Source organism: Ornithodoros turicata, chromosome 8 (genome assembly GCF_037126465.1).
Source record: "Ornithodoros turicata isolate Travis chromosome 8, ASM3712646v1, whole genome shotgun sequence".
Taxonomy (NCBI): Eukaryota; Metazoa; Arthropoda; class Arachnida; order Ixodida; family Argasidae; genus Ornithodoros; species Ornithodoros turicata.
Genome location: NC_088208.1, coordinates 21,868,135 through 21,881,144, shown reverse-complemented (window position 1 = coordinate 21,881,144; position 13,010 = coordinate 21,868,135). Strand labels below are relative to the sequence as shown.

The window sequence follows — 13,010 nt, the reverse complement described above, 5'->3', positions numbered from 1 at the left end:
TTTACTTGAAGTACATTTGCAATAATATACGGCGCTTTGTACATGACTTACAGTGCTAATGATATCAGGTACCTTGTCCATCACTTATTGCCAGTGCAGCAAAGCCACGCTTCGCAGGAGGTTCTAAAGAACTTGGGACAATACGGGATAATACCGTGCTCTAGGAGCCAGCCATTCGGTATGAGATTGCGTCATAGTCGAAATCGCTTATGAGGTGTGCGGCACGCCCTCAAGTGCACTTACAAAAGAGCGCACCCTGGCACGTCTAAACTCTGAATGGCGTTCAACGTGAGAAGAATCAGACGGCTGTCTCCCATTCTTTCCCTTAACATTACTAACACCTACAAGTGTAAGAGGCACCACTGGTATTTGAAGACATCCTCAAGCTGCGGTCTTTATACGATCACGCCCAAGGCATTACTTCTAAATGGCGTTTCTGTGCGCGGTCCAAATTTGCTAGCAGCTTTGTAAACTTTACATTATCACGTAATAGCTATTACTGGAGCGGAAAACACTTATAGCGCTGGCCATATAACATGAAAGCAACCCTTGGCTGCAGTACGAGAGGCGTTTTATTTCTCGTGCTCTCCAACGTTAAGCGCGTTCTCTTCAACAGAATAGCGCCAGACAATGGAGACGTGGGTTTGCCTGCTTTGAAGAGGAGTTGCGATGTTTCCAAGATAAATCTTTGTAGCGGCTACATCAACGAATGAATCGTACATAGCGTTTGTAAAACAAACCTCAATAACCCGGCTTCAGTTTTGATAATAAGTGTAACACGAAAAGATATTATACATCTTTTTTGCTTTCTTAACGCATGCATTACGTTTCTTTCTTTTCTTTCAATATTTCATGGTGTAACACGCTTTTTGCAAATACTAATAGATGTTTAATTCCTTAGACTCAACTGAAAGGTGTAACAATAGTGTTTTAAACAAATACGTCCCCCTGAAATGATGATTTGTATAAAATATGCCATTTGAAATTGTGTTTTCTGTTGGAGTCACTATTTGCACCGTGGTGGCGGCGGTGGCGTTTCATATAAGTTACATTCTGCACGCGGTGTAAAACCTACACGAAAAAGTACATGTCATATGGCAACACATTTACACCCGAACGGTGTAAAAAAATTACTTACTTTAACACCAACACGAAGGAACGGGGTGCATCGGTTGCGTCGTTCGTGATCTATGAGTGAAAGAAACTGCTTTTGAAGAAATTTAAAGGAGCAATGAGGTGACATTTAACGTCACTCGAAATCCAGCCTTATCTGTCAAGCTGTCCACCAGGGGTCACCATGCGATTTCGCTCTACTGAGCGTGATAGCTGCGCAATCGAATTTACAAAAAAAAAACAAAAAACACACAGTTGGAGAAAGCAACCGCGGACGGCCGACACGATGCCCTCGTGACGTATTGGAGACTCCGTGCCCTGTTTCTTTGTTTTTTGTTCGCAGCTCACGCGCCGCTTATACATGTTTGAGCTGTGCCGCTGTACGTCACTGGTCACGTGAGGGGAGTAGCATACGCCGCGATATGCTCTTTTCACGAGAAGGATTTCTCAAAGTTGTCCGGAACACAGCTCTCGCGCTCGCTCTGTAGGTCACCTACCTAAAATGAACTTCACCGCTTCTTTTTTTTCCTCCACCAGGGCGTAGCAAGCTGACATAAGTCTGGCTGACCTCTCCTTGCGTGGACGCCGCCTCCTGTTTATTAAACTTATATATACCCCCCCCCCCCCCATCATCTCGAATGATATCGTTATCTGTTCTGATTTGTTGAAAACGGGCGGCGTACGTCCTTTTTTGTGAGAATTATGAACAGCATAAGTGTCACAAAAATGGCGTACGTTTCCCGTTTTCAACAATATCATTCCAGATTATGGTTGGCTGGGATTGTGTGCTATGTGGTGAATTTAATTTTTAAGGGTGCACGCTCATCGTTCTCTCGCAGAAACTCATTTTATTGGTTGGGGAACACTCTGCACAGAAAAACGCAAAGTTCCAGGGTTACCTCAGTGGTCCTTTAAAGCTTTCCTTCTTCCTCTCCTTCTCAAGAAGGCCGACATATGCGGAGTATGCTCTCATTGGCTCTGACACTGAACGATTTGTCCAATCAACGTGCGAGATCGTTTGAGGAGATCAATCCAAAGACTCTCCGCATATGTCGGCCCTCAAACCAGAGACTCTCCGCATTGTCGCGCTTCTTGAGAAGGAGAGGGAAAGCCTAAATTTTGATTTCTTTCGCTCACAAATCGCGAACGATACAACCGATGAATACCGTTCCTTTTGTGTTGCTATCCACGTAACGGTATCTTTAGTACCTTTTGCGCCCCCCTTTTAGTACCCTTTAGTACCCTTAGTATCAATCCTACTTTAGCTCGGTTTCTTTCTTTTTGTCATTTTCCTTCTACTCTATCAACAGGTAATTCCATTATCTAATTACTATCGTGCTAGTAGCGTACGGCGTGAGAGAGAAAGATAACGCTAATAGAAAGTCGATACGACGTGAATAAAACCAATCTAAAGAAAGAGCAATTACCTTTGTCCTACCTATCGCTACTCAAAATTTGATTGCCTTGCTTCGAGGAAACATAATTACGCGAAAGTATACAGTATGTGCTTGTTGAGGGCACTCCAATTTCATTGCATATGGCAGGTGATCTTTTATGACAGTGCCTCTGAAAATGTATAAGCATTATCGTTGTGTGGAAACAGATAATAAGGCGAGCCCGCTGACAGAAAATGCTATTAAAGCAATCTGGTGGAACGGCGGATGTGGTGCACTATGGAAACAGGTAACATTAGCGAGTTTTAGGTCATAGGAAGGTGATCATGATAACAGATCCAAAAACATGATAAGCCAATTGCCTCGTTTCTTTGAAGCAGGTGATATCACGTTGCCGAGCTTGCATTTGATGACTGCCTTGATCGTACCGTTTTCGTACACTCTTAAAAGTCAGGGATGGGGGGAGGGGGGGGTAGTGGCAGGATCGGCTCGCCGTTGTTGGCAACACAGAAGTGGGCGTCGTCACGACTATAGCAAAAGAAAAAAGAAAAGAAAGACGGGTGGAGGATAGAGGATGAAGTTTGGAGATGCGTAGAGGGTGCATGAGTTCGTCGGAGAGAGCAAAGTGTTAAATGGGTCGTTGAGCACCTGCCTTCTGCCTTCTTAAAAATGAGGTGGTGGTGGTGGTGGTGGGTGGTGAAAGGGCTCGCCGTTGTCGGCCTCACAGGGTGGGCAACGTCACGACTGACGCCCTGGGGGAATGTGCGTCCTGGGCCGACTTCTAAGGGAACTGTGCCGACATACGTCTGAAAACGTCTGAGGAAAACCCAGGAAAAACCCCAGCCAGCCAAAATTATGGTGGTGGTGGTGAAAGGGCTTGCCGTTGTCGGCCTCACGTATGTGGGCAACGTCACGACTGACGCCTGAGCCAAAATGAGGGGGGGGGGGGGTGTCGAGGTAGCTTGCCGTTGTTGGCCGCACTCAAGTGGGCCAAAATGAACTTCGCCTCATAGCACGCTCCTAGCCAACCATCATCCTGAACCAACATCGTTCTCGTCTTTGATTTGATTTGAAAACGGGAGGCGTACGTCTTTTTTGTACCAATCATGTACTGCATGAGTGGTAAAAAAAAAGGCGTACGCGCCTCCCGTTTTCAATAAATCGGGGGAGAGAACAATGTCATTCGGGTTTATGGTTGGCTATTAGACCGCGCTATGCCATGAAGTTCATTTTTAAGAGTGTGGAGTTCTTCCGACGTACCAAAACTCCCTATCATTGGGAACGGAATACATCGGATTAGAAACGAAGCGTCTTATCTTAGAGACTCGGTCTTTCGTCCTGAACTGAAACAGTGTTATTACACGAATTTTCTTTGTTCTATACGGGTAAGTATAATTGTTTCTGGTCGCTTTTGTAAGCAACTTCGCCAACGAAACTTGCTGAACATTTCGCTTAAGACATGACACTAATGTATTCTAGCATAGATGCAGGCGAGCTGGTGGACGACCTCCACAGTGAAGAAAGCCAGACTTATGGTATGCGAAGGCGCAAGAAGCCCATATCTCATAGCTCAGGCTTCCTTCATTATGGAAGGCATGACGCTGTCGTTACAGCCGCACGCAAGGCAAGACTTCCCCGAATTCGAAAGAAAAAATAAAATCTGCAACAGAAACGGAAAGCATAGCTGGAAGCAACGAATACAGTTCCAGGAACGCTCACCTATAGTTACGTCTTACCATTCAAGTAACCTTCCTACTGTTCTTTTGAGTCTGAGGAAATTTGCTTCTTCTGGGACCTTTAACTGCCCTTCGGCCCATGTCATCATCGCTTCTCCTTCATTTATTGTTGTCGTTGTCGGCCGAAACAATATACGGCTTCTCATTCCAACTCACTTAGTGGGTGCTTCCCCATGTGAAGTCAAGGGGAAGAGTTGTTTTTTAGCTGCTTTAAGTGAGCCGAGCTTGTTATAGTCTTCTTGGGTCTGGCCGTTGCTGTTCCAAAGCTTTTCTTGAAAATTAAACAGCGCAACAGATGAACGAAATGGTGCTTTTCCCACGTACCAACAACAACAGCAACAACTTTATTGCGAGATGATGAATGGAGAGTTTCCCCAAGTACCACGCGAACAGAAATATATGCTATTTACTTTTAACAGCTCTTGTATGGGAGGTGGCATAAAAGTGCCCATTATCTTGCTTTTCTACTACTTGTACATTGTCTTCGCAAATGTAGTTGTGGCACGGACAACCATTTCTACACCGTCTCGTATGGGTTTATGGACTTGCCTTGCACTCTTAAAAATGAACTTCGCCGCATAGCACTCTCCTAGCCAACCATTATCTCGAATGATATCGTTATCTGCCCTGATTTGTTGAAAACGGGGGGCGTACGCCTTTTCTGTGACAATTATGAACAGCATAAGTGTCACAGAAAAGGCGTACGCCTCTCGTTTTCAACAAATCAGGGCAGATAACGATATCATTCGAGACGATGGTTGGCTAAGAGCGTGCTATGCGGTGAAGTTCATTTTACCACCTACAGTTACCACCTTTTCACACCTTTTTTTTTCTTTCTTAGAGTGTGTATACCCTTCCACCAAGCTGCCACCGTCCTCGCCGGGTTGGAGGGTAATGTTGTGACGTCACCTATCCCCTCCCCCCCCCCCCCCCCCCCCCCCCACGCAGGGCCGATCATTTGACTCGTAACGTGGACCGGCCGCAGCTGAAGCGGGCATAAGCAGCGCGCGAGCTGAGACGAAAGGAACAAATGACAAAAGGCGCGGGAACTTGCCGACGTCACGCGAAACGCAGCGCGTTAAAACGCGTGAGATCGTGCAGGCTGTATCTGAGGCTGCTTTCTCCAAGCGTCTTTGTATTTCGAGAATTTTGTGAACTTGATTCCGCGTTCACAATACACCGCACGGCGAAAATGTTTTTTTGCGTCTGGTTCCTGACGGACAGCTTGACGAATAAAAACAGGGTTTCGATCTATATGTCTCATCAGTGCTCCTTTAGCTTGGCTTTATATTCTGGAGCGCACACGCGAACGAAATTTGTTGCGTATCCTTATCAAGTTCACCATTGACTGTTGATATATCAGTTTTCTAAATCTTTTAAGGGTCTAATGAAAGTTCAGCAATAGATTATGGGAAACACCCTGCCGATAATGTTGATATCGCGGCTGGATGCGGACAACAACGATAACTATACTACTGCTACATGAATGACGATGAGACGCAGATGCGTCAAATTTTGTGGACCGAAAGACGTCAAATTTTGTGGACTGGAAACTTCATTCGGAATGTAAAGGTATAGGGTGACTTTCTTGCGTCTCATCCGAGATCGCACGAGAACCTTCTGCGACTTTAAGTGAGGACGAGAGCCGCCGATATTTCGAACAGTCTCTGTTCGAAATAACGACGCCTCTCGGCCTAATGCTATCCCCTTAACATTTCCTTATCGGGTCACTGGATTTTCTGCCCGTCTTCTTCGACTTGAGTTCCGACCTCTCGGATTTCGCGTGAATGTCGTAATCAGAGACATCCCTTCCAAACCATTTGATCTCCTGAATCACCAACTGAGATTTCGTTCCGTGGTGCACAGAGGGCACTGTGGTCTCTAAGATCCTGAAGGCATGGTTAGATGAGCGTTAGCTATTGTTAAAAGGCATCGCAACCTTCCCATTTAAACTATACTCTCGGATAATAAATTTTACGACTTTGATACGAAAGAGTTCACGTTGTACGATGGAGTCGGTGTGAGTCTGTTTGCATGCATTTTCATTGACAATGCGTTTTATTCACGGCTGTTCCATTCTGATTTCCCTTTTTTGTTTTCCCTTTCCCTTCTTTCTCTCTTTTTTTACAACGAAAGCTGCCTTTCCGCTGTTCCATCGTCTAGATCAGATACCCCAGTGGTGCGCTCTGATGACCTTAATGTCCCTGCATAGAAAGCACTGTATTCTTTGTCTGCTGCTCGTTAGACAGTGAGTCAAGGATGTAGTTGGCATACACGATTCACAATAGTAGTTTAATAAATTATAGCCAGAACAATATATATGATGAACAAGTATTTTTGTCTGCGCTCAGAAAATCCGGGGCATGGCCCGAACCCCGCGTTGGATACCAACCCGTGTAACTCTTGTCTCGTGTCAATGATGTCTCAAAGTTGCATGCCAGCCAAGTTAATGTAGTCAACCTGAAATATTTGCAGCATTTTGGTGCCTGAAAGTGTATCGAACGCTTACTTGCACGTTAGTTTGAATGAAGGCTGTTCATCGTAACATTTTTGTTGTTGTTGTTGTTATTGATAATACCCGTTCTATCATACAACGAAAACGCAGTTTACCATTTCCCTATTCTCTCCTTCTCACGAAGAGCGCCCCAACAACACCGAATGTCCTCTGCATGTACGAATAATGCCCTAACGAATTGATACGTCCGATGGATATCCGAGGGATATCCATCGGATGTACAAATTTCTTAGGACATCATTCGCACATCTAGAGGATATTCGGCGTTGTTCGGGCGGCAATGACCGCGGGAGATAGATGTAATAGATAGAATATAATAGATAAAACATTGAATGCCGGTTCATATCGATACAAATAGCCGTCGTTCACGTGAATCTGTTCCTAACCGTGGTGTGGGAGGGTGTGTCGCAAAACGTTTAATAATAATTATCAGAAAAGATCGATGCTTCCCAATCGTTGTATCTGAGATCGGTGGAGTTCATGTAATCGAGCTCTGACAGAAGAACTTCGCATGAAACGGAAGCAGTTCTAAATTCCTTCCTTTAAGTTACTAAACAAGATACACACAGTGAAGCTTTCTTGGTTTATTGCATGACACTAGCTTTCATGCAGTAGACTGCATTTCGTCAGGTGTAATACGGCTATATAGGCAAGTACTATATACCACGCAGGTACAGCACCGCCACGGCAAGGCAAGTACTATATACCACGCAGGTACAGCACCGCCACGGCAAGGCAAGTACTATATACCACGTGGTCCTCCCGATGGCATATAGTACTTGCTCCTCTGTGATTTCCTTTACACCTGACCAAATGCAGTCTACTGCATGAAAGCTAGTGTGATGCAGTAAACCAAGAAAGCTTCACTGTGTACCGTGTACTACTACCTCTTGGATGTCGACTCTACCCTGGATGTTTTCAATATTTTCAATTCAATATTTTCAATTAGAACAAGTATATTGCTTTGTAGCGGGATACCAGAACGTTCTGAGGTAGATTCGCATGTTTCGAAACAAAGATATCTGCACGTCCAATGCACGTCACACAAACAGACAAGACAGTGTTTCCTTCCCCAAACACGTCTGCCCCCTCAGACAGCGCAATACTATGTATGTTCGGGGACAATGTGCAATGTACAGAGAGCCGAGCTTCATTGGTTGAAAAAGGAAAGGATGTCACTGTGGGACATCCCTCCGGGAGATATTTCTTTGTCATATTGACAGAACGGCTGCGTTTCTTTTCGACGTCTCGGTGCCCGGTTGCGACATTTTCTGTTGATACTACAGAAAAGTTCTCATGGTGCGTATATTGATTAGATGAGACAGCCAGTCGGGTTGCGTGTTGGCGACGTGAAAAGGTCAGAAAGGAGCTAGGGCAAAAGAGGTTTCTCAGCGTCTTTTGTATATAGAACGTGATAGATATGGATTGCGTTGCCATGCAGTTCCGAATCAGTCGAGCACTGCATCGTCTTTTTAGATGGAACATAGACTGAAAAGCTGACTCTTACGGGAATAGTTTGGGTGCAGCACTGTTAAAACAGGTGGTGGTTACCCTGCAGTTGTTACGGGCTATAAATATACATTTAAAAGAACGGTTGCAATACTGGAGCCTTTTCTGCACTCAGGTTATCGACATTCATAGATGCTGTCGGCAACGATGCTTACAACACTGAACGAGGCGAAGCGGCGATGTACAGAAGGCAAGGCTGCTGACAGTCTTTCAAACACATTCCAAAGTATCCCGGATTCAGCGACTCCAGGAGGCAACGTATCTGGTAAGGTAATATCTTATCGCGAATTCCACTACGACGACCTGGAGCAACTTTGTTGCATCCCCGAGCAAGAATTCGTGTTTTACCCCTGCAACACGGGCAGACTTCAATGACCATTGAAACTACCCGCCACTGCACATGCAGGCAGCGCCACTAAGTGTGCAATACGTGTCAAACTGTCAGGGAGCATTGGATATAATGCTATTTGAGAAGTTGACGCGTTACACGCTAGGAGACGCTACGCGCATGTTCAATGACGATTGGTTACAATCATCATTGGAGACTCCAAATGCGCGTGGCAGACATTCTGGTTGATCCAAAGCGGGATCGCTTGTTACATTGGGCGCGTGAGGTCAAGTCGTTCGCGACGAGGCGCTTTGCCTTGCTCCGCCAAGGAAGCTCAGTCTCAGCCCGAACCACGTGACCCGAACCCAGTAATGCCGTTGCTTCCTGAGCTTGCGAGGCCGAGCAACAGCGACCGCTGTGCCGTCTCGCTGAGGTTTCACGCGAGGGCGACGACATCCGCTGCGCTCTTTGCTGGAGCGCTATTGATCTTTTCATGGCGGATTCGACCCCTCCGTGGCGTATTTTCTTTTTTTGTAGCCCGCTCCAGGTCCATCACCTGAATTTTGAATGTCCTAGCCGTACGTACGATATAAGTGCATAATTATCTTGATGCAGTTTTCCGCTTGCCCCTCCACGCGGATGTGATAAGATGCTGCGTCTTACCATTCCTGTTCCAGAGCCGTTCTGCCCACAAATATGGGATGGCATCCTCTGCTGGGATTCTATTGAAGCTAACAGTACAGTGGAGCTTCCCTGCCCAGCATATCCCTATGGCTTCGATACTTCACGTGAGTTATTTGATCTGCTGTGTAAGAAATTTCTACATTGCAACATTCCTTACCGCTCCAGCGCAACGTGATAGTTTTGAACAGTCACACTAGGTGTAAGGATAAGCGCTTTCGTACCAGTTTCTTTTTGAAGACGAAAACAATTCTGATTGGACCATTTTCCCTAACAGCTGGTAACGACATAACGACACTCTTGCTCTGCGTACATAGAATAGAATAGAAATAGAAAGAAAACAATTGAAAAGTAGGTCGCACTGGTTCCAGGACGCTTGGCGTGTGGAGGCACTGAATGATTTAAAAGATTAGCTCTGCGTACAGTTTTAACCCAAGCAGCACAATGTACTGAAAGTCAAGTGCAATAGGGGGGGGACGGGTAGGTGGGAGACCTTGAACAGACTCGTGAAACTAAGGAACATTGATAAGACACATACCGTCCACCCCTATTGCACTCGACTTTCAGTACATTGTGCTGCTTGGGAACCCATTACCGCTCTTTTGAAGGAAATCCCAGAAGCGCAGTCTCAGAATGAATCTCAGGTCTGATATGGGTGCGTCAAGTCGTATTATGAAGAACAGAAAATGAAATACGTCCAGGGTTGGACTACATCAGTATTCTTCATTTGTTTGGATATGCGCTCAACGTGGAGTTCACCGATGTATTCGTGCGACACACTTGTCAAACTCTCAAAACAGAACTTCACCGCACAGCACACCTCTTGCTAACCGTCATCCCGGATGACATCGTTCTGTCCCAAATCTGGGGAAAACGGAGAAGTGTACGCCTTTTAGTGACACTTGTGTGGTTATGTTAATTGTCGCAAAAAGACGTACGCCCGGCGCTTTCCACAAATCAGGTGGGATAACGGTACGAATCTGCACAGTGGCTGGCGTTCGTGTGAGGAAGTTCTGTTTTGAAGAATGCAGTAAACTTTAGCCAGTGGTCCAACGGTCCCCTGTCGGCGGTGTAAAATCGACTCCTAGGGGGCGCCACCTACCGGGAGGGGTAATCGTACATGGACGACGTCTGCTAGCGATGCCTATGTGGCCGCGCAGGTCAGCACGGTTGCCCCTCGGATACGATTTTGGCACTGCTCCGTCGCGCGCGACACCGCCGATAGAGGACCACTGCGCCACGAGCTGGAGGTCACAGACAAGTGTGTCGGAAGTAGTACATCCCATTCGAAGGGGCATTCTAATATTGGCGAAATAAAACTAGATGACCTTATTTTAGTGTGGTGCAATGTATGCAATTCGATTGCAATGTTTGAAATGACGTGATTCATTGCTCATTTGGCTGTATGGTTCTACCTAAAAACTAGCAGTGCGACACGCGCGTTCTTCTTGCACGCAGGAACGGCGAGCAAATTTTGCACTGAAAACGGGTCATGGTATTTGAACCCCGAGCTCGGGCAAGTGTGGACCAATTACTCCCAGTGCATCTCGGGAGGACTGCAAGATATTTACGCCTTAAACATTACCTTCTTCGAGGTGAGCATGTTTTGAGCACGTCGCTTCAGGTTGGCGTTCGAAGACGGGTCGACACCGTATTGTGAAGGCGTGTCAATTGCCACTCATCTCAAATGCAAATAAACGCAATACAGTACAATGTTAACTTAGTTGAAATCGCATAATGTAGCCTAGTGAGACTGACATAAATGAAATGAAATAGATAAATAAAACGTAAGAAAAAAATTGAAGATATTAAAGCTGTCGGATTTCCCTGTTGATGAACTGTGGCAGAATTATATGAATTATAAGAAATATCTATATGAATTTCGTCGTTCCAGATTCGTTTCGAGTTTTCAGGTTTTTGTTTTTTTGTAAGCAGTGTCGGGTAACACCTCCACGTCATATATTCTACTAATCTATCAACCCCTCAGGACTAGAGTCTTTGCCATTATATTATATATGTTATATTTTCCAGCCTCACCTGAGGAGTATTAAATTCATGTCTAAGGTGGGATACACAGTGTCCTTCATCAGCCTGGTCGTCGCCTTCACCATACTGGCATCCATCAAGTAAGATAATAAAAGATACTGCTAATTTGCACGTTGCACCTGGTTACCACACAGTACTTTTTAACAACTTCCAGCGTGCAGCATTTTTTTTTTAATTCTGTAAGCCCAACTGAAAGGTATTTTGAAAGAGGTGGTTGCAAAACATCCATCTCAAACAGTGTTCTAAATGGAATACACCCCGTGAAATGGTGTTTACTTTGGAATATGCGCTTTGCAATGGTGCTTTTTGTAGAATATACCATTCATATACGAGCCACATGGGCACGAAAAATTACATTATCGTGTAATGGAATTCCGGTTTCGAACGACACGAAACCATGATATCGACGCGGCCCACTCACTAAGTAAGGTATGATACGTTTTAAAAAAATAAACCTAGTTTAACGTGTTGAAAATGCGTTGATACTCTGAAATATAATAATATCATGTGTGTCTTCGTGTGGAGCAGTTCTAATGCGTTCGAATAACGTGGTCACTTAACGTATTTGCCAACCCGTGCCGAATCCAAAACAGGCAATACCGCGACATCTCAAGTTCTTTCGCTGTTAATGATTTCTAGCAATTTGGGTCTTCCTTCGTCAAACGCCGCTTGAGAAATCTCCGACATATAAAATAATATTGTGTTGTACAGTAGAGAGTGGTTTTATGCAAACCAAAAATTATATGTGTTAACAATGGAAAGGAGCGAGTGTAGGCATATCATGGGAGAATGAGTTGTGGCGAACTGAGTAAGTAGAAAATGGCATTAAGGCAAATGCCATTAAAACCAACATCAGGGATATGCGTTCCTCGGCCATTAAAACTGTCGTTCTCTGACAACGCTGATTAAAACTGTCCATGTGGCACCGCACGAATGACGTTACAACTTACCGCGCTAAGTACTTAAAGTAGCGCAGAAGTCATTTTTTAACCCCCCTGTTTTCTTCCTATAAAACTGTAGGCCAGTAAGATGCACCATGAGAAGTAATTCACACCACAGAGTCATAATTATCGAAATTGAGTTTAAAGTGCGCCGCAGAAAGCGACCTTTCGCAACGGCGGTGGAGAGCAGTACTACGCGCTGACGCTACGTCAGGGGCCACGCTCGCTGATTCGTCCAGAGAAATATTGTCTGTTACTCAGCTGTCGTCTGCTACTCGGCTGTTCGGGGTTTTGAAAAAGCATTGCCCCTGGCTCGGTCATGATTCGGCCGCTCCTCATATCCCCTAATTCTCCGGGGGAACTAGCAAAACTGGTTTACGGCGGCAAAGGGACAGGACGGGGCTGACCCCCACTGACCAGCGAACCAGAACGAGTTGCCCCTGTGTCGTCATCGGTGACGTGGCATCATACCTTCTCCTCCTCGTTATACCAGAATTTGCGAGTTCAAGGTGAACGTGCGGAGCTTTGTTTATCTGAGTTTTTTTTTCTGGGAAACAAATTACTCACATGAAAGCCTTTCCCGCTATATTCGGTAAAATGACACATACACTTTCATCAGACGTCTAAGCCGCTTTATTCATACAAATAAACGTGTGTGGTCACAGCATATGGTCCGAACTTGTGCTTCAATGTTTTCCAACATCTTCCGAAATAATAACGCTAAAGAGATCCTCACAGAATAATTTA

The 13,010-nt window shown here is 45.3% G+C and overlaps 1 protein-coding gene across 1 annotated transcript in view; it reads left to right on the top strand.

Moving 5' to 3' along the window:
- The window catches only part of LOC135366322 (parathyroid hormone/parathyroid hormone-related peptide receptor-like), a gene marked incomplete at its 3' end in the record, with an annotated part of 34,018 nt that overhangs the window by 10,612 nt on the left and 10,396 nt on the right, over positions 1 to 13,010 (top strand). Inside the window, exons 2-5 of the mRNA XM_064598994.1 lie at positions 8,383 to 8,532; positions 9,273 to 9,383; positions 10,735 to 10,871; positions 11,308 to 11,402. Of these exons, the coding sequence (XP_064455064.1) occupies positions 8,400 to 8,532; positions 9,273 to 9,383; positions 10,735 to 10,871; positions 11,308 to 11,402 (476 nt within the window). The remainder of the gene's footprint in view (positions 1 to 8,382; positions 8,533 to 9,272; positions 9,384 to 10,734; positions 10,872 to 11,307; positions 11,403 to 13,010) is intronic.